The following is a 25,345-nucleotide window of genomic DNA, read 5'->3' on the forward strand; positions in this document are numbered from 1 at the left end:
TGAGTCCAACAACTAGAGAAAGGCTTTAAGGCAGGATTTTAGTTTTCTGTTTTGTCTTAAATGGAGAAGAAAGAACATCATAACAATCTCATTGTAAAACAACAGCTGACTAGAGGGTTTTAAAAATAAATAGATTTAGAATAAGGCACTTATTTATTGTTCCAGCTGTTCCATTTAAAGTGATCTGTGGAGTGGTGTCTCTTAATTATAACTTCAGTAAAGCATAAGATATTTTCTATACCCAGTAAGCATAATTTAAAGATTTTTGGTGTATTTCTGACCTGGATGCTCATGAAACTTAGAGTAGAAAAACCCTAATGTTTTTTGTTTGGATTACTATAAAAACTGACTTTTTTTTCCATGACAAGAAGCCACAAAGGGCTGTTACCCAAATGACTATCAGAGAAAAATCATTATCTACAGATACATAGTATATCTCAATTAAAAAGAGAAGGAAAATTAAAGTTTAAAAAATATTTATATCCATAGTAGATGCAAGGCATGAAGGATTTAATTGTTAGAACTTTTTAAATCACTGCAGTGATTTAAAAAAAATGAAGAATTTAATTCACTTACAATGCTTGCATTGTGCTTCAGTTCTTTGGCACGTGCCAAGGCTACAGTATCTGAGGGCAGTGCATAGCTGGTGGCCTTCACTTTATCCCAGGCCTTCTTGTAGAGATTCTGTGGGGAAACAGAAAGTTTGTGTGAGTGGAAAAAAAATTCTTGTAAATAATTACCAACAACCAATAGGAATCAAAAGCCCTTCTGCTTTTATTTAGACACTACATGGTAAACTATTGTAAAGAAAATATTAAGTGACACTTAATGTCAAGTGCATGTAAAGGGTGATAAAAATCCTTTCTAACTATTCATGTCTGCTGTCATATGAGGTTTTAATTTTGTTCAGGTGCAATTTTATTCAGGAAATCTATTTATTAATCCAGGTGTTTTGCCAAGACTGGCATTACAATTGGAAAATATGGCCCTTGCCTGAAATACAACATCTCCCCCAAGCTCAAGTAGTGCAGAGGGTCAGCACTGGCTTTGAGAAGCTCCTGGTCTGGATGTTTATCTTCAAACAATGAACAAACAAAATAGAACAAAAATCCACATTAAAGCTCCTTAAGAGAAAGAAAACTGTGCATAAACACTTACATCACTATAGAGGTGTTTCAAATTCTGAACTCTTTCTGAATCCACTGTCTCAGTCACAGTTGTGTATTTGTCCTTAGTTTTGTGGAATTCCTCCTTGTACTTCACCTGGAGGATGAAAGCCGGGTTTAGTGAATTGCTTCAATGCTCAGCAGGACAATCCTGAGCAGAAAAGGTGGGGATTCACCTCACTGGCATTGGCAGCACTTTGCAGAGCAGTCACATAGACAGGGGTGTCTGTAACCACACTGAAGTTCTGGAAGTTCTCCTTCCCTGCAGAGGTGTATTTTATCTAAGGACACAAAATCAACAAAACACTTGTTAGTGCTGGAAATGACCTGGAAAGCCCCTGCCAGCCTCCTTTAAAATCACATCTGGACAGCTGAAATCAAAGATTACAGCTCAGTTAAGATCAACTCTGAAAGTGACAGATCATAAAATAGAAATACTTAATATACAGCCAGTATGGACTAAGGAATAATGAAATTAAAAAACACAGCTGTCTTTACATTCCCTTAAGTTTTCTCCTCCTCCAATAGCACAGGTGATGTCTCTACAGAAGCAACTCCAAGACTGTATTTTCATAGTTTAAACAAAATATTTCTGATGTAACAGGAATTACTTCATTCAGGTCTAGACTAGGACGTGTCAACCCCAGTGAATCGCAAATGGAAGAAAAAAAACACATAAATATTTATTTATTTATTTAAGGAAGACTCACCTGGCTCTGCAGGTCATAGGATTTCTTAGCCTGTAGGATTTGTGGAGTATCCCAGACATAACATCCAAGTCCCTTCAGCCAGTTTAAGTCATCTTTATACACAGACTACATGGAAGTGAACAGAACATCAGGTTAGGATGAAATTTGCCTTCTGCCAATTAAACAAAGGAATTCTACATCCTACCAAGCCAGGCAATTCACAGACCCTCAGGTTTTATTGGGAACATTGGCTGGCCAAGCTGAGACAATACTGCCTGCAGAATATGAGCACCATCCTCTCACCTGTGGGCTGATACAACCCCAACAAACAAGGGGAATTCTTTTCCAGACCCACTGGATCCAGAAGGATTCTGGATGCTGTCCTGGCCCCTGTGCTAATTCCAGCATTCCCAATTACAATAGATAGGGATCACTGCAGTGATTGGTACTAAGAATCCAAGGCCACGGTTATTAATTCATATTAATGAATCAATTAATTAATCATAATTTAATTTGCAAACATGATTTTTTGTGTTTAATTAATATTAAATTTAATATTAATTTAATATAATATTTAAATATTATGGAAGATACTTGGGAAAAATGATGGGAAAGGCTGCTCAAATGGGTTCAGTAAGCTCACATAAGTTTGGAAGGGTTTGGACAATGCCCTCAGGCTCCTGGTGGGATTTTTGGGGTGTGCTGGATGACCTTGATGGGTCCCTTCCAAGCCAGCCTAATCTATGGCACCGAGTAAAGGACAAACATACATCACTCAGGATCTCCTGGGCTCTCCTGGCGTGAATGACATCGTTCTCCTCCGGGGAGCAGCTCCAGTGGTGGAAGTAGGTGCGGTACTCCAGGTCACTGAGGATGTACTGGCACTTCTTGGCCAGGACGTGGTTCATCATGTCAGTGGGGATATGGACGTTCTTCTTGGTGTCTTCATAGTTCTTTCTGTAGGCCAGCTGAAAAGCAAAGATTGGAGAAAAGGTGAGAGGAAATCAGAGTGTTTTTCTGTATAACTTTGGATTCTGGACTAAAAGGCGACAGCATAATCTGAGATGTGGTGCCTGGATTTAGTAGTTAAGCTGCCATGGGATTCAAGAGGATAGAAATCTTAACTTGGATATTAATCACCTTTTATTTTGACAAATTCCCAGAAGGACAACAATTACCTTCACTTGCAGTTTTAACAGCTGATGAGAAAACTAACAAGTCTTCAGGATTAAAAAACTCATGCTCCACACATGGTTTACATCTAATTAAAGATAGAATATTTGGGATTACACTGATTTTAGGCCCTGCATGACACGTTGTATGTGCAGTCATGACAACAGCAACACACCAAATGTGCATTTACTTTTCCAGCTCTTAAATTCCTATTTTAACTCAAAATCTACATTTTTATTTGTAAAGGAAATGAATCCCACATGGTATTTTTTACTGCTCAGATCCTTAGACTGAAACAGAAAAAGGGGGTTTTTTTCCTTACTTTAGTATTCCTAATAGCTGAACAAATCCCTTCTCAATCTCCTAAATAATTTTAAATTCAATTATTCAATGCACGTATAAAATAAGCATTCAGGAAACACAACCATGTTGAAATAATTTTTAGTGATATTATTGCGGATTTGAGGTTGAGGTTGGACTTGATCTTGGAAGTCTTTTCCAACCTTAATGATCCTGTGATTGTACAGTTCCATTAAACTTTGCACTATTTATGTTTAAGTAATAAAATAGTGAATTTCACCTGTGAAATAAATGGTGAAATAAATGAAATGGAAAATATTCCAGACTTGTTCATTCCTTACCGCGCTCCTCATTTTCTGGAATTCCAGGGAGTGAATGACACTGGGGAAATCACCAATATCCTTCCCAGCCAGGTAGTGGCCTTTCAGCTTCTGATATATTTCCTTGTATTTAAGCTGAAAAAAATATTCATGTGGAAATTTTAATGTTAATTCTAACAACATATTGGGGGGGGAAAAGGGAAAGAATGGGAAATCCCTCCTGACCTCACTGTTGATTTGGTTTGCATGTTTGGCTCCCACAAGTGGAACATATTTCTCATCCAGAGAGTATCCAATGGGCTTGCTCAGTTCCCAAGCCTTCTTGTAATGTTTCTAGGCAAGAAAAAGCATACACAGATTTAATGAATAAATCAATTATATTTCCCATTTATGCACACATGGGATATAACATGGAATACAGAATATTTTTACAGAGTGGTTCCCAATAAATTAAATGGAGAATGTAAATATTGAGCAGTCATTCAGTATAAGGCAAACAGGACAAGTGTTCACTTTAGGTAGCTACCTGAGCACAGATTTGAGCTGATTTCTGCTTGCTTTATTACATTTATACCAGAAGGGTAATAAAATTATCCAAAATACAGATATGAGCTCTGGTATAAAAGTACAGTATAGAATTGAGATTGATAATTTTATAGATTATCAAAATTGTGAAAAATCTTCAAGAAATATTGGTGTTTATTAAAGAAACATTAGTGTCAATGGCACTTTCCTAATACTTTTTTGTTAAATATTAAATATATTCACCTTCAGATTAAATTATGAAGTGCCTACTTATATGAATGTGTAATCGCTTATATTTTTAAAAAATAGAGGTTTCTCATTAAAATCAGTGAGACTACTAAAAAGTAACTGCTTAATTATGTAAATAATCTACAGTTTTCATTTATTATAAAAGAAGTAAATGTAAAATTTATCAGTTATCTCCAAAGATATTATTGGATGGAATTATATTTGTTTTTGTCACACTATTTTGACTTCCAAGCACCACACAGCTGTCCTTTGAGGTCACTTCAATAAAGAAAGAAATCATCCTGATTCCAGGATGATCCAAACAGGAAAGCTGAAGAAAAAAGGGTTTAAATAACCTCCCTAGTGCCACTGCTGAGAGTAGAACAGCTCCTCAAGTCCAGCCCACATTTCAAAGGTTGATATTTATGGGATCTCACCTCACTGTGGAGCAAGGCCATGTCTTTGGCGTGGTGCAGAGCAGGAGTATCATCAGACCCAATGTACTGGCCTTTCTCCTGGTTAAACGTTTCTTTGTATTTTAGCTACAAAAGAAATCAAACACAGTGTTAATTCCACAGGAGAAATACATTATTCCCATTAGTCTATCTATCAGTAGTAGACATAAATTTTCCCTTGTGTCATAATGCTGTGTAGGACATTCCAGCCATGGTAATACACAGGCAAATGTTACTGTGTCCCCTCAAAATACACATGATATTCATGAAAAATTCAAGATACTGCTCAGCAAATACAGTTTAGCAACACCAGGAATTCCATGAGCTGCTCATCAAGAACAGGACTCAGCTTTCTGTTAGAAAAATCTATGCAAACTCTAAGTCAGGGACATGCCATATTCTTCTACAGGAAAATGTTAAATTATTTGGACAGCAATACTGTGTTGTTCATTCATATCACTTCTTACTAAACTTGCTCATCCCAGGAAAGCCTGTTATTAATGAGGTGCACACACAAATATTATAAGGTTAAAAATAGTATAGTTAGCAAAAGCAATTAAATCATCTCCTAATTCTTCTATATGAAATTTATTTTTTAAAAAGGTACATACATCACTCTGATTGACAGAGTTCATCTTTGCCAAAGTGATCTCAGGAGTGTCAACCACACTGGTGTATTTGGAAAAGTTATCCAGGGCTTCTTTTGTGTATGATCTCTGCAAAGAGGTGAAATAATGTCTTAAACACTGCATGAGAAAGAAGTGCCAGTTGTGGAACTGCTGAAATATTTTCTCTTACCTTGTTTATCAGCTCTTGTGCATTCTTAACCTTCTTATGCTCCACCGAATCGAGAGGGATCCAACCAATGCCACGGAGCCACTCCAAATCAGATTTGTAGATGTTCTAAACCAGAAAAACAATGCAAAAGGACAGAAATTACTGAGCTCAGGATGGATGATGCGCTGTGGGCAATATCCTTAGGCCAGACCATGTGGAAAGACCTCGTAGGGCTGCAACATCACTCACATCACTCTGCAGGTCGTAGGCCTGCCGTGCGTGGATCACGTCATTCTGGTCGGGAAGGCAGGTCCACTGGTGCAGGTACTGGCGATAGTCAACATCACTGACCAAGTTCTGGCCCTCCTTTGCTGCCACAACTGACATGGCATCTGAAGGTATGTGGATTTTGGACTTGGTTTTGTTGTAGTCTGATTTGTACAGCCTGTCGCTCTGGATCTCGCCCGCGTGCTCATACCACACCAGCTTGGGGTCATCCCTCATCTTGGCAACTCCCACGTAGTGACCTCTCTGCTTGACATACTCAGCTTTGTATTTCAGCTGGTGGGAGAGGGGAGAAACACAGAGAAAATCAGCAATGGCTGTACCCACTCTGGTTTTAACCTGGGAACAGCTTCAGCTTTGTCAACACAAAGAGCAGATGAGACAGGGAGTTGTCAAATGCAGGTTTGACAACTTAGGTTTTCAGTACATGACCAGATAAAAATCTGGTCACAAACAATATTATTACCTTGCATAAGCCTTCCAGTTAAAAATATAGTGGTTTATTAGTCTAATATACACCCAATTTCCAGTAAAAGGTATTGTTAACACAAGAGAAAAGACTTGCTAGAAATGCTTTCTAACAAGCACATTTAGTCTCATTTTGGCAACAAATTATTTGAGATTGTCTGAAGAGTGGATGCTTATTTACAATATTTACATCACACTGCTTTGACAAAATGTTTATTCCAAATAAGAGTCATGTAATAATTTCAAGATCCATTATGTAAATGTTAAAAATGAAAAGTGTGTACTGGCCTAGAGGTTTTGATATGCCAAAAAGTGAAGTTAGAGCCATATATGTTATAAATCATAGTATCACTTCAAATTTTACACCTTTTTTTATTTAACACTTACAAAATATGGAAGTCCAGCTCAGTTGATTTTGAAAGGACTATTTCTGGAGAGAGGGAATGTGGAAGGAATCTGACCTTCAGCACTAATACCTCCAAATCCCATAATCAAAAGATAGCTGAATTATTTGGAGGACATCATGGAATTCATAGGCCATGAAAAGTCTGGATGTTACCCCAGATGGAATGCTTTTTAAGTCTGTTTGGGAATTTTCAAGGCCTTTAACATTTCAGGCTTCCAAGCACTCCTCTTCCTAATGAGAAGAATCATTACCTCACTTTGGACATCACTCGAGTGCTTGGCATGAGAGATCTGCACCGTGTCAGGAGGCAGGAGGTAACCAGTGGCTTTTTCTTTCTCCCAACTTTCCTTGTACAAATTCTGTGGGAAATAAAAGTGATGAGTGATGGGAAATAAACGATAATGATTACTGTATGTATGTAATTTATTTAGAAGTATAAGGATAACAAATCCTTCCTTCAGGTTGTTATCAATAAGGTAGGTTTTTTAAATACCTAAAAAATGGGAGTAGAAGCTGTCAAGGAGAGACCACGCACCTGATTTAGAATTCTGGCTGCTTCTCGGGCCATGTCCAGCTGTGGTGTATCTGTGAGAGTATAATTTGTCTTGGCCTCATTCCATTCTTTGTGGTATTTAATCTAGGACACAGAAAGAAATGACTGCCTTGTAGCACCCCCACAGAACTGGGAAAACACCATAATCTACACACAAAATAACAAACCAACCCCTGAATTGGCAAGGCTAGTAGACAAAGCACATTAAATACAGAATCACAGAAGTCAAATGTAGCCCAGACACTGAGAGCAAACTTACGTCACTGAGGATTTCAGTGCTATTCTTTGCTGTGACATAATCAACTCTGTCAGCCACGGGAGTGAACGGGAGAGTTTCAGCTTTCGTGCGGTACTTCCTCTGAACAAGAAAGAGAAGAACAGATTACCCTTGAATATTTGATGCCTAATACAGCAATTCTGAATAGATACACAAGACAAGGAACTTCTCGTGAAGAAAAACCTCTCCATACACAATGAATGTTGTGAAAATACTGCGGTTGCAGCATTTTTTTCAAATTTCAAAATTTTTTTTCAAATTTTTCATTTGAAAAAAACCCTCATTGTTTAAACCATTTAAAATACTTTGAGTGACAAATACCCCTGAAGAAAATTTTAGTATTGAAAAACATTTGATTACCTCACTCAGGAGATCTCCAGCATATTTGACATGCTTGACTCCAAGGGAATCATTTGGCAACCATCCGATTCCCCGCAGCCATTCCAAATCAGCTTTATAAACAGCCTGGGAAAACAAAGGAGGGTCCATGCTCTTAGCAACACTTCCCTGGACAATCCAGCAAGATTCATAAATAACAGAATTTAATCCACTGGTTAAAAGGGGAGCAGTAGTTCCAACATGAGCACTACATCTAAATTTACCACCCTTCAACCATTTCATAAGTGGCTTACACTTTGCAGCTTTAACAAAGATCAAGGTGAGTTCCCTGAATTCAGGAACGGATTCCCACCCCTTAGAGCTGAAGCAGGATGAGAAGAGGCAATACAGGACTAAGTTAGGGGGTGTTTTCAGGTGAGCTTACATCGCTCTGGAGGTCGTAGGCTTTCCTGGCATGAATGACATCGTTCTGGTCGGGGAGGCAGATCCACTGGTGCAGGTAGTGCCGGTAGTCGGCGTCGCTCACCAGGGCCTGCCCGTGCTTGGCTGACACGATGGACATCATGTCCACTGGCAGGTGGCACTGGGTCTTCTGCTTGGCAAAGTACTTCTTGTACTCTCGTTCGCTCTGAACTTTGGCCACATCCAGGGCAAACTGGATTTTGGAATCTCCCTTTGCGTTCGGCACTCCCACGTAGTGTCCTTTCTGCTTCTCGTGCTCCAGCTTGTATTTGTACTGGGGGAAGAGCAGAGGTCACCATCAGTAACAGCTAGAAAGAGCTCTTGGAGCATGGGAGATGCCTCTTTTGGCACTTACATCACTGGCAATCTCTCTAGAAGCCTTGGCTGTCTTGATTGGAATTGCATCTGCTCTCAAATCATAGTTCATCTTCAGCTCATCCCAAGCTCCTTTATATTGTTTCTGAAGAGACAGATAAAACATCACACACATGTTGAATGCTCTAGCATTTGCCATTACAGAAATAGAGTTTCCAGCCATTTATTTGCTGAAATACTATGAAATTTTTTGAGCAGTACTCCTGCTCCTAATCATAAATGCAGCTGCCTCTGAAACATGCAACACCAGTTGTGCAACCTATAAAGCACAAAAGGGTGTTTATAAAGGTGTAGAAAATATTTATATGCCTTGGATTGTCATCCATTTTAATAAAATATTCCCTCAGTGGTGCATGATATTAATAATTTTTAAATAGCTGAATGCAAATATTTATTTTAAAATGGCTGAATATTTTAAGGATATTCAGTAGAGGGAAGGGAATGCCACAAGCCCTGTATGAGGACAGACTTCAATGAGATTCACAGAGATTCAACATCTTAGAATGATATAATCCACATACTATTTTAGAGAAAACAGAATGATAAACATACCTGGCTGTAATTAACAGCATTAGCCTTGGCTAGGTTGATTTCAGGGGTGTCTGGCATGATGTGGATCATAGTCTTGTCCTTTTCCCAGGCTTCTTTATATTTTTGCTGTTAAAACAGTCATTTAATATCATCAGACTTATTGAATTTCACTTATCAATAACATAAAATCCCATAAATCTCTCCTGAACTATCATCTCTAAAGAGTAAAATGTTTGGAAAAGCATTAAACTTAAAACACCACAGATCAGTTTTACATTTTAGCAGTGAGATTTCTCTTTAGCTGTAGTTTCTGGAGTGGAAGCAGCTTTGAGGAGGTTGGAACATACAGTGCTGATCTGTTCAGCGTTGGTTTTGGCCAGAACAACATCTGGGGAATCCACAACACTGGTGTACTTCACACTGTCAATGGGGGTCCGATACACGTTGTCACTCAGGAGGTCCTGGGCATTCTTCACCCTCTTAATTTCTGGTGAGTCGTTGGGCAACCACCCAATTCCACGGAGCCACTCTAGGTCTGACCTGTACACAACCTGGGTGAGATAGCCAGAAAACAAAAACATTGTTTAAAATTATTGTCTTAATAATTTTAAGCTATGCAAAGCAGATTATGTTTTATAAACCTAGCTAGACTCAGATGAATCCTTTTTATAGACAGGAGATTTCAGTGTCATAAGTAAAAATTAAAACTGGCCACAAGTTTTTAAGTGGTTCAGCTCTTAAACAACACATTCTAAACCTTGTAAGGAGAAACAACTGAAAGGACCTACAGTTAATGATGATGAATAGTAAAAGCTTAGAAGACTCTTCCTGTCTCCTCCAAAACACTTATTCCTCTAGTAATTTCAGCAATTTACAAGTCCTAACAAAACCCCAAGCTGCCTACCAGGAAAACCGACAAACAGCAAGGAACAGGAACCTCATCTCCAAAGCTTGTAATTGAAACAGTGGAAGAGGAACTGATAAGCACCAAAGCCAGGTCAGGAAATCAACTGCACTGATCCCGCTTTGCATTCAGCCACTAAAACCTCTCACTGGCTACCTCACAGAGTTTTCTTCCAATTAAATAAATTTCCAAGCTTACTCAAGCAAACAGAAGTAACAAAAGCCACCTGATTCCAAGGCAGCTCACAGCTCTTATTCCTAAGTCCCATCAAAGCAAGGAAGATAAATCCTTCAGCTTCTCCAAATCAGATCTGTCCAAAAGCATTATCTAACACATTATCAACTAAAGTTTTACAATATTCAGAGATGAAACCAATGCTTTTTAAGGGTGCAAAAGAGCACATAATAGCAGTAACAAAAAACTGAAGAAAACAGTCTCAACATAAATTTGTTGTGACTGTATAGCATTGAACAATAAGAATAAGGCTATAATCTATTGAATAAAAACTACACATCTCTGCGGGTACTCACGTCGCTCTGCAGGTCGTAGGCCTGCCGTGCGTGGATCACGTCATTCTGGTCAGGAAGGCAGGTCCACTGGTGCAGGTACTGCCTGTAGTCAATGTCACTGACCAAGTTCTGGCACTCCTTGGCTGCCTGCACCGACAGGGCATCCACAGGGATGTGGATCTGGGTCTTGGAATCGTTGTAGCCCTTCTTGTAGAGGCGGTCGTTCTGCAGGGCCATGGCGCGCGCGGCCTGCGCCAGCTTGGGGTCATCCTTGGCACTGGGGCACCCGATGTAGTGGCCTTTCTGCTTCTCGTGGGTTTCTTTGTACTTGTACTGGAAATGCAGAGAGAACAGAAGGTGTGTTGCTCACCTGGACACAGCCACCAGGCTCAGGCTGCCAGCCTGAGCTTCACTCATTCTGCTGAGACACAAGCAGCGCACAAAGAGAAGGCTGTACCTCACTGGCAATGTCTCTGGAGGCCTTGGCTTGTTTGATGGGAATGGCATCTGCTCTCAGGTCGTAGCCTTTCGCCTTGACCTCATCCCAGGCTTTCTGATAATGTTTCTGTAAAGAAAATTAATCACCTTTGTTAAACATAGTGAAATGCCTTCTCTAAAAACGTGCTTGCTGGGAATGACCTGCTTGGGAGCCCTGTTTGCTTCCTGTAACTGACAGAGTGACAATAATGATCCTGGCAAGTGTCTTAACAGAAAACTCATGACTTAAAGTAGGTGCAAGATTAAAACTCAAAAAGGCAGCAGAAATATTCCTGAAGACAGACCAATATGTCTGCAGACTCCAACAACTCCTCCATGGAATGTATTTGGCAGGTTTTGCCAAAGGGAGCAGAAGTTGTGCGGAACTGCACACTGAGCTTGGGAGTTTGTTCATGAACACACAACCTGTTGATAGGCTGAGAGCTGATAAAAAGCCTCTGGATGTACTTTCCTGTTTACAAGCACATTAGATGGTGAGTTTGTGCACCACCATTTACAGCAAAAACTGGAAGAACAATTACCAGCCTTAATTTTCCAACACTTCACAAATATTTCATGTTATTCTCTTACATTGCTGATGTTGAGAGCATTGACTTTGGACTGCAGCATGACAGGAGTGTCTGAAGGGAGGGAAATCTGGGTCTTGTCTTTATCCCAGGCCTCACGATACAGACGCTGAGGAGAAAGGAAGAACAACGGCAATTCAGTACGGTGAGAACAAAAACACCAAGAGGAATTCTTCAGTAATTCCAATTTGCAAAACTTCATCATTCCCACCAGAGAAATTCTACTCTCCACCAGAAAGAAATGAAATGGGAAGGGGGAGCTTACATCACTGAGCTGCATGGCATTGGTCTTGGCCAGGACGACGTCTGGGGAGTCGGTGATGCTGGTGAACTTCAGCTGCTCCGGCCGCGTGCGGTACAGGCGGTCGTTGAGGATCTCCTGGGCCTTCTTGGCTTTGACCACATCCACAGACCCTTCTGTCAGCCAGCCAATGCCTCTCAGCCATTCCAGGTCGGACTTGTACACGTTCTACAAACAAACCAAGGGTTACTGGCAATGCAGAGGTAACTCTTAGCCCAGAGAGCTGGTGGGTTCTCAGTTTCTGGAAATGTTCAAGACCAGTCTGGATGAGGCTCTGAATGACCAGGTCTAGTGGAAGGTGTCCCTTGCCCATGGCAGGGGGGTGGAATAAGATGGTCTTTTCCAACCCAAACAATTTTGGGATTCTGCAGCTCTAACTCTAAGTGGAAGAAGGTTTTTTATAAGCCTTTCCCCAACTTATTCTCCTACTCTACACAACAAGCAGCCAGTGATGCTCTGTTGTATCAGGTCCTTTCTGGACACACCACCCCTGATTTGCACAGAAACAATGATACTTTTAAGACACTGCATTCAAACCAGGGGCATGGCCTGCAAGGAGACTGAAAGCAAACATTCTAGAGCAGACCAAGAAAACATGGCTTCCTTATGAACTGTCCCAAATATTTCTGGCACCCAGAAATCCTTTGGAAAGGATAAAATAAACATACCAGGACAGACCACAGGCCCGTGAATGTGCATTTGAAAGTATATTTGTCAGTCACTAACAAACAGAGCCTCACACAGCTGCCCTAAAGCTTTCCTACAGTGATTGTCACTCACGTCGCTCTGCAGGTCATAGGCCTGCCGTGCGTGGATCACGTCATTCTGGTCAGGAAGGCAGGTCCACTGGTGCAGGTACTGCCTGTAGTCAATGTCACTGACCAAGTTCTGGCACTCCTTGGCTGCCTGCACCGACAGGGCATCCACAGGGATGTGGATCTGGGTCTTGGAATCGTTGTAGCCCTTCTTGTAGAGGCGGTCGTTCTGCAGGGCCATGGCGCGCGCGGCCTGCGCCAGCTTGGGGTCATCCTTGGCACTGGGGCACCCGATGTAGTGGCCTTTCTGCTTCTCGTGGGTTTCTTTGTACTTGTACTGGAAATACAAAAAGAAGTGAATCTGGGATGAAGGTGCCATCATATCCTATTGCTACTGATCACAAAAATGCATATTCTTGTTTTTAAGGGAACTGAAAATAAATGTAAAGCAATAACATACGTCACTCGCAATATCTCTTGATGCTTTTGCAGTTTTGATTGGAATTGCATCAGCTCTCATGTCATAACCCTTCTTTTTGGCCTCTTCCCAGGCTTGTACATAAAGTTTCTACATGAGAGAAGACAGAAAATGGCTTATCAATATTCTGAAAGATGGGATTTCTACATTTCATAATTGTCTCTCAAATTTTTCATAAACGTGTGATTCAGAACATCTTTATAATTAAAGAAATACTGACTTAACTCTGAATTTCCACTAGTTCAGTAAATGTTGAAATGTCCTTACTTTGCTAACGTTGGCTGCATTGGCCTTTGCTAACAGAATGTCTGGTGTGTCAGGCATGACATGGATGGACTTCTTGTCTGCATCCCAGGCTTCTGTGTACAAGCGCTGCGAGAGAGGAAAATAGCCCTTTACAAACAGTTCTTTATGAAATTATTTTACAACTACAATTATTTTACAAACTGCTAGGGGTAGCTCCAGTAAGCTGTAATACCCTGACACAGCAAAGTTTCTCTCTGAACAGCTCAAGAAGGAAAACTCTGTCCCTCCTCATTATTTCCCAGGTTAAGCTGGTGCAGCAATTGACAGATTTTGGGTTGTGGAGAAACAGGAGGAAAAGCGTATTATTTATTCTGTATAATTTGTTTGATTATGTTTGTTATAAAGGAGGAGGTACTTAGTGACTTTCACCCTCCAGATCTATGTTGCACAAGTTTCACATCCAGAGAACTTCAGGTATTTCCTCATCACTTGTTCATCATGAAGTATTATACTTGGAAAAATCTGCAATTTAAGGGACTTTTGTCAGTAGATTTTTTACCAACTGCTCACTTCAGACTGAGCCCTGAGAGAACAGCTTTCCTGTACAGTGGCTGAATTCGGAAATCAACTTTCTCTTGAATCCATATGTTTTTGGTTTTACTTTGTATTTTGAATTTTTCACCTCATGAACAAGTTCTATTAACTGGCAGTACCACCCTCACCTTGTTCATGATCTCAGCATTTTGCTTGGCTAAGACCATGGCCAAGGAATCCGTCACGCTGGTAAATTTGATTTTGTCTGCAGGCTGCCGATACTTCCTGTCACTGAGGATTTCTCCAGCTTTCTTGGCTTTCTCAACCTCCAAGGAGCCAATAGGAACCCATCCAATGCCTCTCAGCCATTCCAGGTCTGATTTGTAAACAGCCTGAAAAATTTTGAAAGTTTGTTATATATGGGCAAGTGTGATAAAACATTAAAATTAATTTAAACAAGCACATACAATATGAACAGCTGGGTATGTTTCTGAGGATATGGTTCTGAAAACAACTGTTTTTGAAAGTTGAGTAAAGTGATTATTAAATAAGAGAAATAAAAGAGGTATTGGAGCACAATGCCAGTATCAGAGTAACACACAAATTATACCTCAGATAAGGGACTGGAAAAATAGGATTAAACATAAATTTGATGAAAGAATTGAAAGAATGAAAGAATGAAAACATTTCAAAAAGTCTGATACAAGCGACTAGAGGCTCATTATCCGTATTTTAAGAATTAGGTTGTGCAAGACTTAATTCTGTATTACAGAATTACTGCATTACAGAATTACTGTATTACAGAATTACTGTGTTACAGAAATGCTGCATTACTAATTTAAGGATTTGCTCACATCACTCTGCAGGTCATAGGCTTGCTTGGCGTGGATCACGTCGTTCTGGTCAGGCAGACAGATCCACTGGTGCAGGTAGTGCCGGTAGTCAGCGTCGCTCACCAGCTGCTGGCATTTCTTGGCCAACACAATTCCAAGCATGTCCACAGGGCTGCTGAACCTTGTCTTGGACTTCTCAAAGTCCTTCTTGTACTCCCTGTCACTCTGGATCTTGGCCACGTGCATCGACCACATCATCTTGGGGTCATCCTCGATGTTCCTGGCCCCAATGTGGTGGCCCAGCTGCTTCCGATACCCTTCCTTGTACTTGTACTGCAGGAAAAAAAATCCATATATATATTCATATATTTTATCCTTTTCTAAGACAAAGCATTTAAATAGATTTCTTGGTAGAAAAACAAAGAGCACAAAAATCTGTTATCCTCTGTCTTTTAGTGATATTGCCTAATCCTTGAAACAAAACCTGTCCCAGTCATTGCAGATTTTTTTTTCCTGATTTTGTGTTTTGTGTTTCAATGTGACACTGAAACAGAATTATTTCTTTCCTCCAGAAAAGATAAGCATTTAAACTTTCAGAATTTATTTACTTACATATCTCTTTTGGGGACTGATTTTAAAGGACTTCCTATTTTGAATCAGAAATTACCTCAACACACTCTAGCATAGACTCCTACATCTTTTTGTTCATTCTTCTTGAACATCCATGGATAGCAATGGGGAGCATATAAATAATCTTCATGTTATTATATTTATTCCTTACTGTGATACATAACTCATACAAAAAATACTGGGTATCCATTATTTTTTGTGCACTTAAGGCATGTGGTAGAATCACTATGACAGCAGATTTCTATGTTATTTATTTTGTGAAATGTGACATTAGCAAACAAGAGAACAAAGATTCTGATTCTTTTCCATTACCAGATGCATAGGGAAATGAGAACAAAGCCTGCTCACCTCACTGGCAATCTCCCTGGAGGCTTTGGCAGACTGAATGGGAATGGCATCATAACGCAAATCATAGCCCTTCTTCTTGGACTCCTCCAAGGCCAGTTTGTACATTTTCTGTGAGAAAAAAAATCACAATCTAATTTCAAAACAAAATTTAAAATTACATTTCAGTTCAGCATAACTGTGCTGTAAAACAAATGAAGTTCCTAAACAATATTGTTCATCTTCAGACAATTTAAATACTGTTCTGTAAAAAAAGAAAAAAAAAACAGATTTCAAAGACCTTGTAATTTTATTGTAGATGTTTGGAAAGTGGAAATCATTTAGTGAAGACAAAGACAGGAACATTTAAAAAGCTAAACTGCCTATTTCCACAACTTGCTGTAGAAATGATTTCTCATTTATGGGGGATAATTTATTTTAAAAGAAAATATATTTTTGTGGAATAACAACTCTGATTTCAGAACTGGAACCAGCCATATATGAAAATAACTAACCTGACAATATATTAAAATTAATAAAAAATCAAAGGTGACGAAAGTGTACTTATGAAAAACTTATGAGAAACTGTCTCAGGTGTCCAGCTGCACTCACCTCACTGTAGTTCACTCGGTTCTGTTTGGCCAGCAGGATTTCTGGGGTGTCAGGCATGACATGAATTGTGGTCTTGTCTTTGTTCCAAGCTTCAGTGTACAAACGCTAAAAAAGAAAACAGGAAGAGATTGATAGGGCATTCAAAAACATGTTAATATTTCAATAAACATGGAAAACACATTAATTAAAATGATAGGAACCTGGTCCAAGGGAAATTGTCCCTTCCCATGGCAGGAGGTTGGAACAAAATGATCTTTAATGTCCCTTCTAACCCAAACCATATTATGACACTACAAAATATAGCAGGGATATACAGTTATGTGTTAATCTGGTAAAAGTAACATCAACAAAAGGAGAATTTATATGAGGGAGTTAAAAACATTAAGGAAACTGCCACATTGCTTCAGAATAATGAATAAACCAAAGAATTATTAGTGCCCAATGCACACACACACCAAGGAAAATATTTAAGATGAAAATGCAGAATATTACACAAATTTGAGTCTTCCATTACCTGACCTTTGGACCTTCCATTACCAAACCTTTTGAGTTTGGAGTGAAATAACAAGAGCACAATGACTGAAAATGCATCATGCTTGAACTGGAGCACTGCTTGTGCTCAATCATTCCCAGTCCTGCCTGCAGGGCTGAGGCAGGGACCTCTGATGCGTCACCCAGAGGAATCAGAACTCACCTTGTTCATGATGTCTGCGTTCTGCTTGGCCAACACCATCTCCAGGGAATCCGTGACACTGGTGAACTTGATGGTGTCCGGATGCTGGCGGTAAATTTTGTCACTCAGGATCTCCCCTGCTCTCTTGGCTTTCTCAACTTCCAAGGAACCAATTGGGACCCAGCCAATGCCCCGCAGCCACTCAAGGTCAGATTTGTAGCAGTTCTGTTACAATAAACAAAATTACACAACTTATTTTAATAAAATAATCATTATAATGTATGTTACATAGTGCATCTTTCCAAAGGAAAAACACCTTCCTATCAGCTCTTCATTCGAACAAATTCAAAGATGTAAAGAAAATTGTGGAAAAAATAACAGCATTTCACCTATATTAAGGGTGAAACCATTATCCAGCTTTCACAGAATGGTAAATGATAGTCCAAATCCTGGAATTACAGGATTTCATTTAAATATCAGTTAGTTGGTATAACCTCTAGGAGATCTGAGCATCAATTAACTGTGAAACGTAAAAAGAAATCTCAAAATGTTGGTTCTACCACACCAGAACAAGATGGCCTGATACAATTATGTAAAATAAACTCATTTTTCAGCAGAACTTAAATGCCAGAGAACTCACATCACTCTGGAGCTCGTAGGCTTGCTTGGCGTGGATCACGTCGTTCTGGTCCGGCAGACAGATCCACTGGTGCAGGTAGTGCCGGTAGTCAACGTCGCTCACCAGCTCCTGGCACTTCTTGGCCAACACAATTCCAAGCATGTCCACGGGGCTGCTGAACCTTGTCTTGGACTTCTCAAAGTCCTTCTTGTACTCCCTGTCACTCTGGATCTTGGCCACGTGCATCGACCACATCATCTTGGGGTCATCCTCGATGTTCCTGGCCCCAATGTGGTGGCCCAGCTGCTTCCGATACCCTTCCTTGTACTTGTACTGAAACAGAAGAGATTTAAAGTTACTTGGTGTATTGAAAAATTAATAAATAGTTCTAACAGTTTAACATACTCATTAGTTTGTAAAGATAAAAATATCTTATAAGTCTTTCTACTCTGGGATTAATTTTCATGTAATAAGCTGTTTTATTAGATATAATTACCTAAGAGTTTTTATATAAAATGCTTTCAATTCACTAAATGTTTAATATCACATTCTAACAAGTTTGGTACTTCACATTCTTTTACTATTAAGATTAAATTGTAAATATTAACTTATTTAACAAACTTTTTATAAAACTCCTTGATGAAGACCATATGATTTTTCTCTGTATACAAAGAGTTGAAATATCCAACTTGTGAGTAAACAAGGAGCATAAAAATCTGTTATCCTTCATCTCTAAGTGATGCTGCCTTACCAGAAGCACATGCTATCATAGTCATTGCATACTTTATCCCAATTGTTATGTTCAGACATCTTGAGTTTCATTATGACACTTGAACAGAAATATTGTTTGAATCAGAAATTAACCTGACGAACTCTACCATTGGTTCATTTGATCATGCTGCTTGAATATCCATGGACATCAATAGAAGTTTTTCAGGGGGCATATCAATCATCTTCACATTATTATATTTATTTATTACAGTGATATATTCCTCATTATAAAAATATTGGCTCCCCCTTTCTTCCATGCACTAAAGGCAATGTAGTGGAATCATTACAAAGAATCACTATGAAAATATATTTCAATATTATCTATTCTATGAAGTACGAATTAGCAAACCTTATGATTATTTTCCATTACCAGATGCATAGAGAAATGAGAACAAAGCCTGCTCACCTCACTGGCAATCTCCCTGGAGGCTTTGGCAGACTGAATGGGAATGGCATCATAACGCAAATCATAGCCCTTCTTCTTGGACTCCTCCAAGGCCAGTTTGTACATTTTCTGTGAGAAAAAAAATCACAATCTAGTTTCAAAAACAAAATTGCATTGCAGTTGAGCACATCAGAGTATTGAAGTCCCTAAACAATTTTGTTGATTTTCAGGCAACTTAAACATCTTCAGTCCAGCTCTACATTCACTAGAAAATAAAAGAATGCAAATTTCAAAGACCTTGTAACTTTTTTTGTAAATGCTTGGAAAATGGGAATCATTTAGGGAAAGCAAAGCAAAACTAGTTCTTTCCATACTTTGCTGTATAAATTATTTCTAATTTATGGGAGATAATATATTTCAATGGCCTAATTAGATATCCAGGAGTTCAATTTCTGGAAAAACTCTGATTTCAGACCTTTTGTGAAAATAAACAACCTGTCAATATTTTACCAGTAACTAAAAGTCAGGGATGAAAAAAGCATACTTGTCAGAAGTACAAGTTAATTGTCTCAGATTTCAGCTGCACTCACCTCACTGTAGTTCACTCGGTTCTGTTTGGCCAGCAGGATTTCTGGGGTGTCAGGCATGACATGAATTGTGGTCTTGTCTTTGTTCCAAGCTTCAGTGTACAAACGCTAAAAAAGAAAACAGGAAGAGATTGATAGGGCATTCAAAAACAGGTTAATATTTCAATAATCAGGGAAAACATAGGCCATACCAGATGAAAATATAGGAAATGTAACAGGGATAATCAGTTAGGTAATTAGGAAGAGATGGTATTAACAACAGGAGGATGGACTTACGGAAATGTAACAACATTTAAAAAATGCCGCATTGATTAAGGAGAAGGAATAAACCAATGAGCATTGCTTGTGCTCAATCATTCCCAGTCCTGCCTGCAGGGCTGAGGCAGACACCTCTGATGCGTCACCCAGAGGAATCAGAACTCACCTTGTTCATGATGTCTGCGTTCTGCTTGGCCAACACCATCTCCAGGGAATCCGTGACACTGGTGAACTTGATGGTGTCCGGATGCTGGCGGTAAATTTTGTCACTCAGGATCTCCCCTGCTCTCTTGGCTTTCTCAACTTCCAAGGAACCAATTGGGACCCAGCCAATGCCCCGCAGCCACTCAAGGTCAGATTTGTAGCAGTTCTGTTAAAAAATAGAAAGAAATCTATAAGAAAGAAATCTAACTCTATCTATAACCCACACAAGTTATTCTATCAATAACAATAATGCAACTTACATGGTGAATAGTTCACCAATAAGTAACCTCACAAGCAACAATTAATTTAAATAAATTCAAAGCACAGGAGAAAATATAAAAAAACAAGTGCATTTCCACTACATTAAGGGTGAAACCATTATCCAACTTTCACAGAATGGTAAATGCTATCATTTACCATTCTGTGAAAGTTGGATAATGGTTTCACCCTTAATAGATAGCAGTTCTGGAGTTAGAGGATTTCATTGAAGCATCAATTAGTTAACACATCCTGTTGGAGAGCTCAGTTTCAATCAGCGACAAAATTTTAAAATAAATCTCAAAATGTTGGTTCTACCACACCAGAACAAGATGGCCTGATACAATTATGTAAAATATCAAATACATTCCTCAGCAGAACTTAAATGCCAGAGAACTCACATCACTCTGGAGCTCGTAGGCTTGCTTGGCGTGGATCACGTCGTTCTGGTCAGGCAGACAGATCCACTGGTGCAGGTAGTGCCGGTAGTCAACGTCGCTCACCAGCTCCTGGCACTTCTTGGCCAACACAATTCCAAGCATGTCCACGGGGCTGCTGAACCTTGTCTTGGACTTCTCAAAGTCCTTCTTGTACTCCCTGTCACTCTGGATCTTGGCCACGTGCATCGACCACATCATCTTGGGGTCATCCTCGATGTTCCTGGCCCCAATGTGGTGGCCCAGCTGCTTCCGATACCCTTCCTTGTACTTGTACTGAAATACAAACCGAAATATTAGATTTCTGTACCACCTATAAATATCAGTTACTCATAATAAATTTTTCTAACAATAACCTTTCCAAACTTATCTATAACCTACCATTAAGAAACCCCGAAACAGTCAAATCAACTCTCATGCTAATAACATTCTAGGACTAAAGTTTTTTGCTATTTGAGTTAGAAACCTAAAGAGAATTTTTTTATCATTTTGCTTTTGAAGAAATGTGCTTTATTAAAATTAGTGAGAAAGAATCCTCGTCTTATTAAATGCATTTAATCCTTATTACATATAATGATACACATACTGTAAATACTTATCTACACAAAAAGGGTTATGAGCTATACAGCTATCACAAAAGCAGCATTATATTGTTCTTATAATTATCAACACTCATTTTTTAAAACATACATGATAGTTTACTTGCAAACATCTATTACTTAAGGTCACAGTTTAACTGCAGTGCCTTTTCCAGGATCCAGCTGACAATTTTCAGGTTGCAGAGGAGAGATGTCAACATAGAAAGAAACAAAAATTAGATTCTTACATCACTGGCGATTTGCCTGGATGCTTTGGCTGCTTGGATGGGGATGGCATCAGCTCTCAAATCATAGCCTTTCTTCTTTGAATCTTCCATGGCCTGTCTGTATTGTTTCTAGATGAAGAATTAAACAATGGGACTCATGTAAGTTCCATATGTTATATTCTATGCAAAACAAATTGCTCAGAAGTAGATCTAATAATTGTGTTTAGATTTATTATACACAGTTTTATCTACCTTTAACTCAAAACCTCAGATCAGTAGCTAATACAAATTCATGTCAAAGGAAGACCTTTGCTACATATATTGGTTAGTTAATTTTTACTTTACTCTTTTAAATAATGTAACATTGTCTACAATTTAGAGCTAAACTTTTCTTCTATACAAATGGAGTAAAACTTACTTTTTAAAACCACTGATATGGCTTACTGATGTGAACATGTTTGCCTAAAATAATATTGAGCACTGGCATCACACCTTTTCAGAATTATGCTAGTAATTACATTTCTGGTATTAATTTTTGTCTTCCCAACATTATGCACACTGGCAGAAATGACTCCCCAAAAATTCAGTGGAAACACACAACTTGTGTGGAATTTATGGAATTTCTTCTCACCAGTGCTCACTGCTCTATGCATGCACTACTACAAATATACAAACAATGTTTTTCAAGTCACAATTTTTTTGATAAATATGGGAGTTACTTAGGGAAACTGACAGTGCCATCTGTAGAAGGTTTCCCAGAACATTCCTGACCCAGCCATGACACAGAGCAGTTACATTTGGAGAGCTCCCACACTCACCAGACTGTAGTTCCTCTTGTTCTCTCTTGCCAGTGTGATTTCAGGCGTGTCAGGCATGATGTGGATTTGTGTCTTGTCTTTATCCCAGGCCTCAGTATACAAACGCTGCAGGAGAAACACAGCAGAGTATTTGGAGAAATTCACAATTGATAATTAGTAATTATCAAAGAAGATATTATTAAATCAGCTCTTGATGAAAACAAGTTTCCCATCTATTACCAAAAATTGAACTTATATCTTTACAGCCTTACAGTGGTGAAATCTCACAGCACAGGCACAGGTCTGTGGTCCCAGTCCTGTCTCAGGGGTTTAGGTAGAGACTGTTGATGAGTTACCTGATCAAATCCAGACTCACCTTGTTCATGGTGTCTGCGTTCTGCTTGGCCAACACCATTGGGAGAGAATCTGGGATGCTGGTGAACTTGATGGTGTCCGGATGCTGGCGGTAAATTTTGTCACTCAGGATCTCCCCTGCTCTCTTGGCTTTCTCAACTTCCAAGGAACCAATTGGGACCCAGCCAATGCCCCGCAGCCACTCAAGGTCAGATTTGTAGCAGTTCTGTTACAAAATATAAAGGCAGCAGTTAAAAATTTCCCCCTTTATATGTTAATCAGCATTTAAATATATTCAAATTCCCTACTATGAAGGATGATATGGAGCTAATTCTGATGTTTGGCTGTACATAAACTTTCATAAGGCCCATACATTCAGATTAATTCACTCCTCAAAATATAATGGCTTTGCTTGGAACAGGAGAAAAAAACCACAAAGTGAAAAGATAGAGTATGAGAGCAATTACTCTAGTTTATATTCCAAGGAAATTACAAACATTTCAGTAGTCCAGAGCTTATCAGCAAGTACTCACATCACTCTGGAGCTCATAGGCTTGCTTAGCATGGATGACATCATTCTGGTCAGGCAGACAAGTCCACTGGTGCAGGTAGTGCCGGTAATCAGCATCGCTGACCAGCTCCTGGCATTTCTTGGCCAACACCACGCCCAGCATGTCCACGGGGCTGCTGAACCTTGTCTTGAACTTCTCAAAGTCCTTCTTGTACTCCCTGTCACTCTGGATCTTGGCCACGTGCATTGACCACATCATCTTGGGGTCATCCTCGATGTTCCTGGCCCCAATGTGGTGGCCCAGCTGCTTCCGATACCCTTCCTTGTACTTGTACTATGGACAAAAAAATGTTCACTGAGTGATAGTTTTGGGTTTTTATATGACCCCAGAAGCCCCTGGGATACCACCTCCAGAAAATACAGCAGCTGAAGCCACAGAGATCTTAAAGAAAGAAAGGATTCAGCCGCAGTGTGTGCCATGAGGGCTGCTGTGCACTCACATCACTGGCGATGTCCCGGGAAGCTTTGGCAGATTTGATGGGAATGGCATCTGCCCGCATGTCGTAGCCCTTCTTCTTCTCCTCCTCCATCGCCTGCTTGTACAGTTTCTGGAACAGACACCACCAGGCCCTCAGACAACTCTGCTGCCTGGACATGGCAGCAACTAGGGATGGACACTGCACCCCCAACAGCCACCCACCTCACTGAAGTTCACTTTGTTCTGCTGCGCCAGCAGGATCCCAGGGGTGTCCGGCATGATGTGAATGCTGGTTTTGTCCTTCTCCCAGGCTGAGATGTACGAGCGCTGGCAACAAGGAGCACAGAGGGAGATAAAAACACACAGGTTTAGGGAAACAAACTCAATGAGCAACTCAGGTCCACAAACCAAAGGAAGGGGCCTGAACTTTGCACTGACCCAGAAACTCCTGCCCTTTCCCCAAACCTTTCTAATGCTTCACCCTTTTCCACACTGTACCCCAGTACTACTCCAACCATGCAAACAAAAATTTAATCTCATATAAGGAATACAAATCCATGAGGCAAGAAGGATTTCTCCCCCTGCGCAACCTGGGCGCTGGAAGGACATAGAACAACATGCTGGGAAAGGAAGATGCTCATTTTCTTCAGGATGCAAACACAAAGAAAACTCACTTGGTCCATGATTTTGGAGTTGTGCTTTGCCAGAACCATGGGCATCGAGTCAGGAAGGCTGGTGAATTTGAGGGTGTCTGGGTGCTGACGATACTTCTTGTCGCTCAGGATCTCACTCGCCCTCTTGTTCTTCTCAACGTCCAGTGATCCAATTGGGGACCAGCCAATGCCCCTCAGCCACTGCAGGTCAGACTTGTACACGTTCTGGAAGGACAGGAAAGGAAACAATACAACTTAGCAAATTCCTCACTCCAAGCAACCTCATCTTCTACCACGGGAAGCTCCACTTAATGGAACATGTTCCACTAGGTCAACCCACCAGCTTGTGCTACAAAAGTGACTCTGGATAAGCTCAGCTCCCAAAAACCTTTCCCTCCGCCCCTGCAACATCACAAGAGGATATCAAGCAATCCAGAAATCTTTTCCCTATACCTTCTAGGTATTGCTAGCAAAGACCGACACCATTTCTAAATCTGCATCTGGCAGAGACATTGGAGGAGCCTTTTATATCAGATCCTAAGGCTCTTCTCACCATTCTCAGTTGCACAATTTTTTACCTCCGCCAACTCTTGGTTCTCCAGAAAAAAAAGGATTTTAATTCCTTTGACCTTCCCATACCACACAGCCTTCCTCAAAAAGAGTAGACAACCCAAGGCTGTGACACAGCCAGTAAGGAACAACTCACATCACTCTGCAGGTCGTACACTGTCTTGGCATGGACAACATCGTTCTGGTCCGGCAGGCACGTCCAGCGGTGCAGAGGGTGCCGGTAATCGACATCACTGACCAGCTCCTGGCATTTCTTGGCCAACACCACACCCAGCATGTCCACGGGGCTGCTGAACCTTGTCTTGAACTTCTCAAAGTCTTTCTTGTACTCCCTGTCACTCTGGATCTTGGCCACGTGCATTGACCACATCATCTTGGGGTCATCCTCGATGTTCCTGGCCCCAATGTGGTGGCCCAGCTGCTTCCGATACCCTTCCTTGTACTTGTACTATGGACAAAATAATGT

At 40.1% G+C, this 25,345-nt stretch overlaps 1 protein-coding gene across 1 annotated transcript in view; it reads right to left on the bottom strand.

The window, feature by feature from the left end:
• Positions 1-25,345, bottom strand: part of NEB (nebulin) — a 100,867-nt gene that overhangs the window by 47,262 nt on the left and 28,260 nt on the right. The window contains exons 46-85 of the mRNA XM_066553079.1: positions 25,016-25,327; positions 24,331-24,534; positions 23,879-23,983; positions 23,679-23,786; positions 23,201-23,512; positions 22,690-22,893; positions 22,335-22,439; positions 21,538-21,645; positions 20,676-20,987; positions 19,979-20,182; positions 19,558-19,662; positions 18,989-19,096; positions 17,833-18,144; positions 17,214-17,417; positions 16,520-16,624; positions 15,932-16,039; positions 14,975-15,286; positions 14,309-14,512; positions 13,608-13,712; positions 13,323-13,430; positions 12,888-13,199; positions 9,677-9,880; positions 9,351-9,455; positions 8,779-8,883; positions 8,386-8,697; positions 7,983-8,087; positions 7,605-7,703; positions 7,328-7,429; positions 7,044-7,151; positions 5,883-6,194; positions 5,655-5,759; positions 5,468-5,572; positions 4,839-4,943; positions 3,874-3,981; positions 3,670-3,783; positions 2,626-2,823; positions 1,877-1,981; positions 1,343-1,447; positions 1,159-1,263; positions 577-684 (exon numbers count right to left, since the gene is read on the bottom strand). Coding sequence (XP_066409176.1) covers positions 577-684; positions 1,159-1,263; positions 1,343-1,447; positions 1,877-1,981; positions 2,626-2,823; positions 3,670-3,783; positions 3,874-3,981; positions 4,839-4,943; positions 5,468-5,572; positions 5,655-5,759; positions 5,883-6,194; positions 7,044-7,151; positions 7,328-7,429; positions 7,605-7,703; positions 7,983-8,087; positions 8,386-8,697; positions 8,779-8,883; positions 9,351-9,455; positions 9,677-9,880; positions 12,888-13,199; positions 13,323-13,430; positions 13,608-13,712; positions 14,309-14,512; positions 14,975-15,286; positions 15,932-16,039; positions 16,520-16,624; positions 17,214-17,417; positions 17,833-18,144; positions 18,989-19,096; positions 19,558-19,662; positions 19,979-20,182; positions 20,676-20,987; positions 21,538-21,645; positions 22,335-22,439; positions 22,690-22,893; positions 23,201-23,512; positions 23,679-23,786; positions 23,879-23,983; positions 24,331-24,534; positions 25,016-25,327 — 6,567 coding nt within the window. The remainder of the gene's footprint in view (positions 1-576; positions 685-1,158; positions 1,264-1,342; positions 1,448-1,876; positions 1,982-2,625; positions 2,824-3,669; positions 3,784-3,873; positions 3,982-4,838; positions 4,944-5,467; positions 5,573-5,654; positions 5,760-5,882; positions 6,195-7,043; positions 7,152-7,327; positions 7,430-7,604; positions 7,704-7,982; positions 8,088-8,385; positions 8,698-8,778; positions 8,884-9,350; positions 9,456-9,676; positions 9,881-12,887; positions 13,200-13,322; positions 13,431-13,607; positions 13,713-14,308; positions 14,513-14,974; positions 15,287-15,931; positions 16,040-16,519; positions 16,625-17,213; positions 17,418-17,832; positions 18,145-18,988; positions 19,097-19,557; positions 19,663-19,978; positions 20,183-20,675; positions 20,988-21,537; positions 21,646-22,334; positions 22,440-22,689; positions 22,894-23,200; positions 23,513-23,678; positions 23,787-23,878; positions 23,984-24,330; positions 24,535-25,015; positions 25,328-25,345) is intronic.

Source organism: Molothrus aeneus, chromosome 7 (genome assembly GCF_037042795.1).
Source record: "Molothrus aeneus isolate 106 chromosome 7, BPBGC_Maene_1.0, whole genome shotgun sequence".
NCBI classification, from domain to species: Eukaryota; Metazoa; Chordata; class Aves; order Passeriformes; family Icteridae; genus Molothrus; species Molothrus aeneus.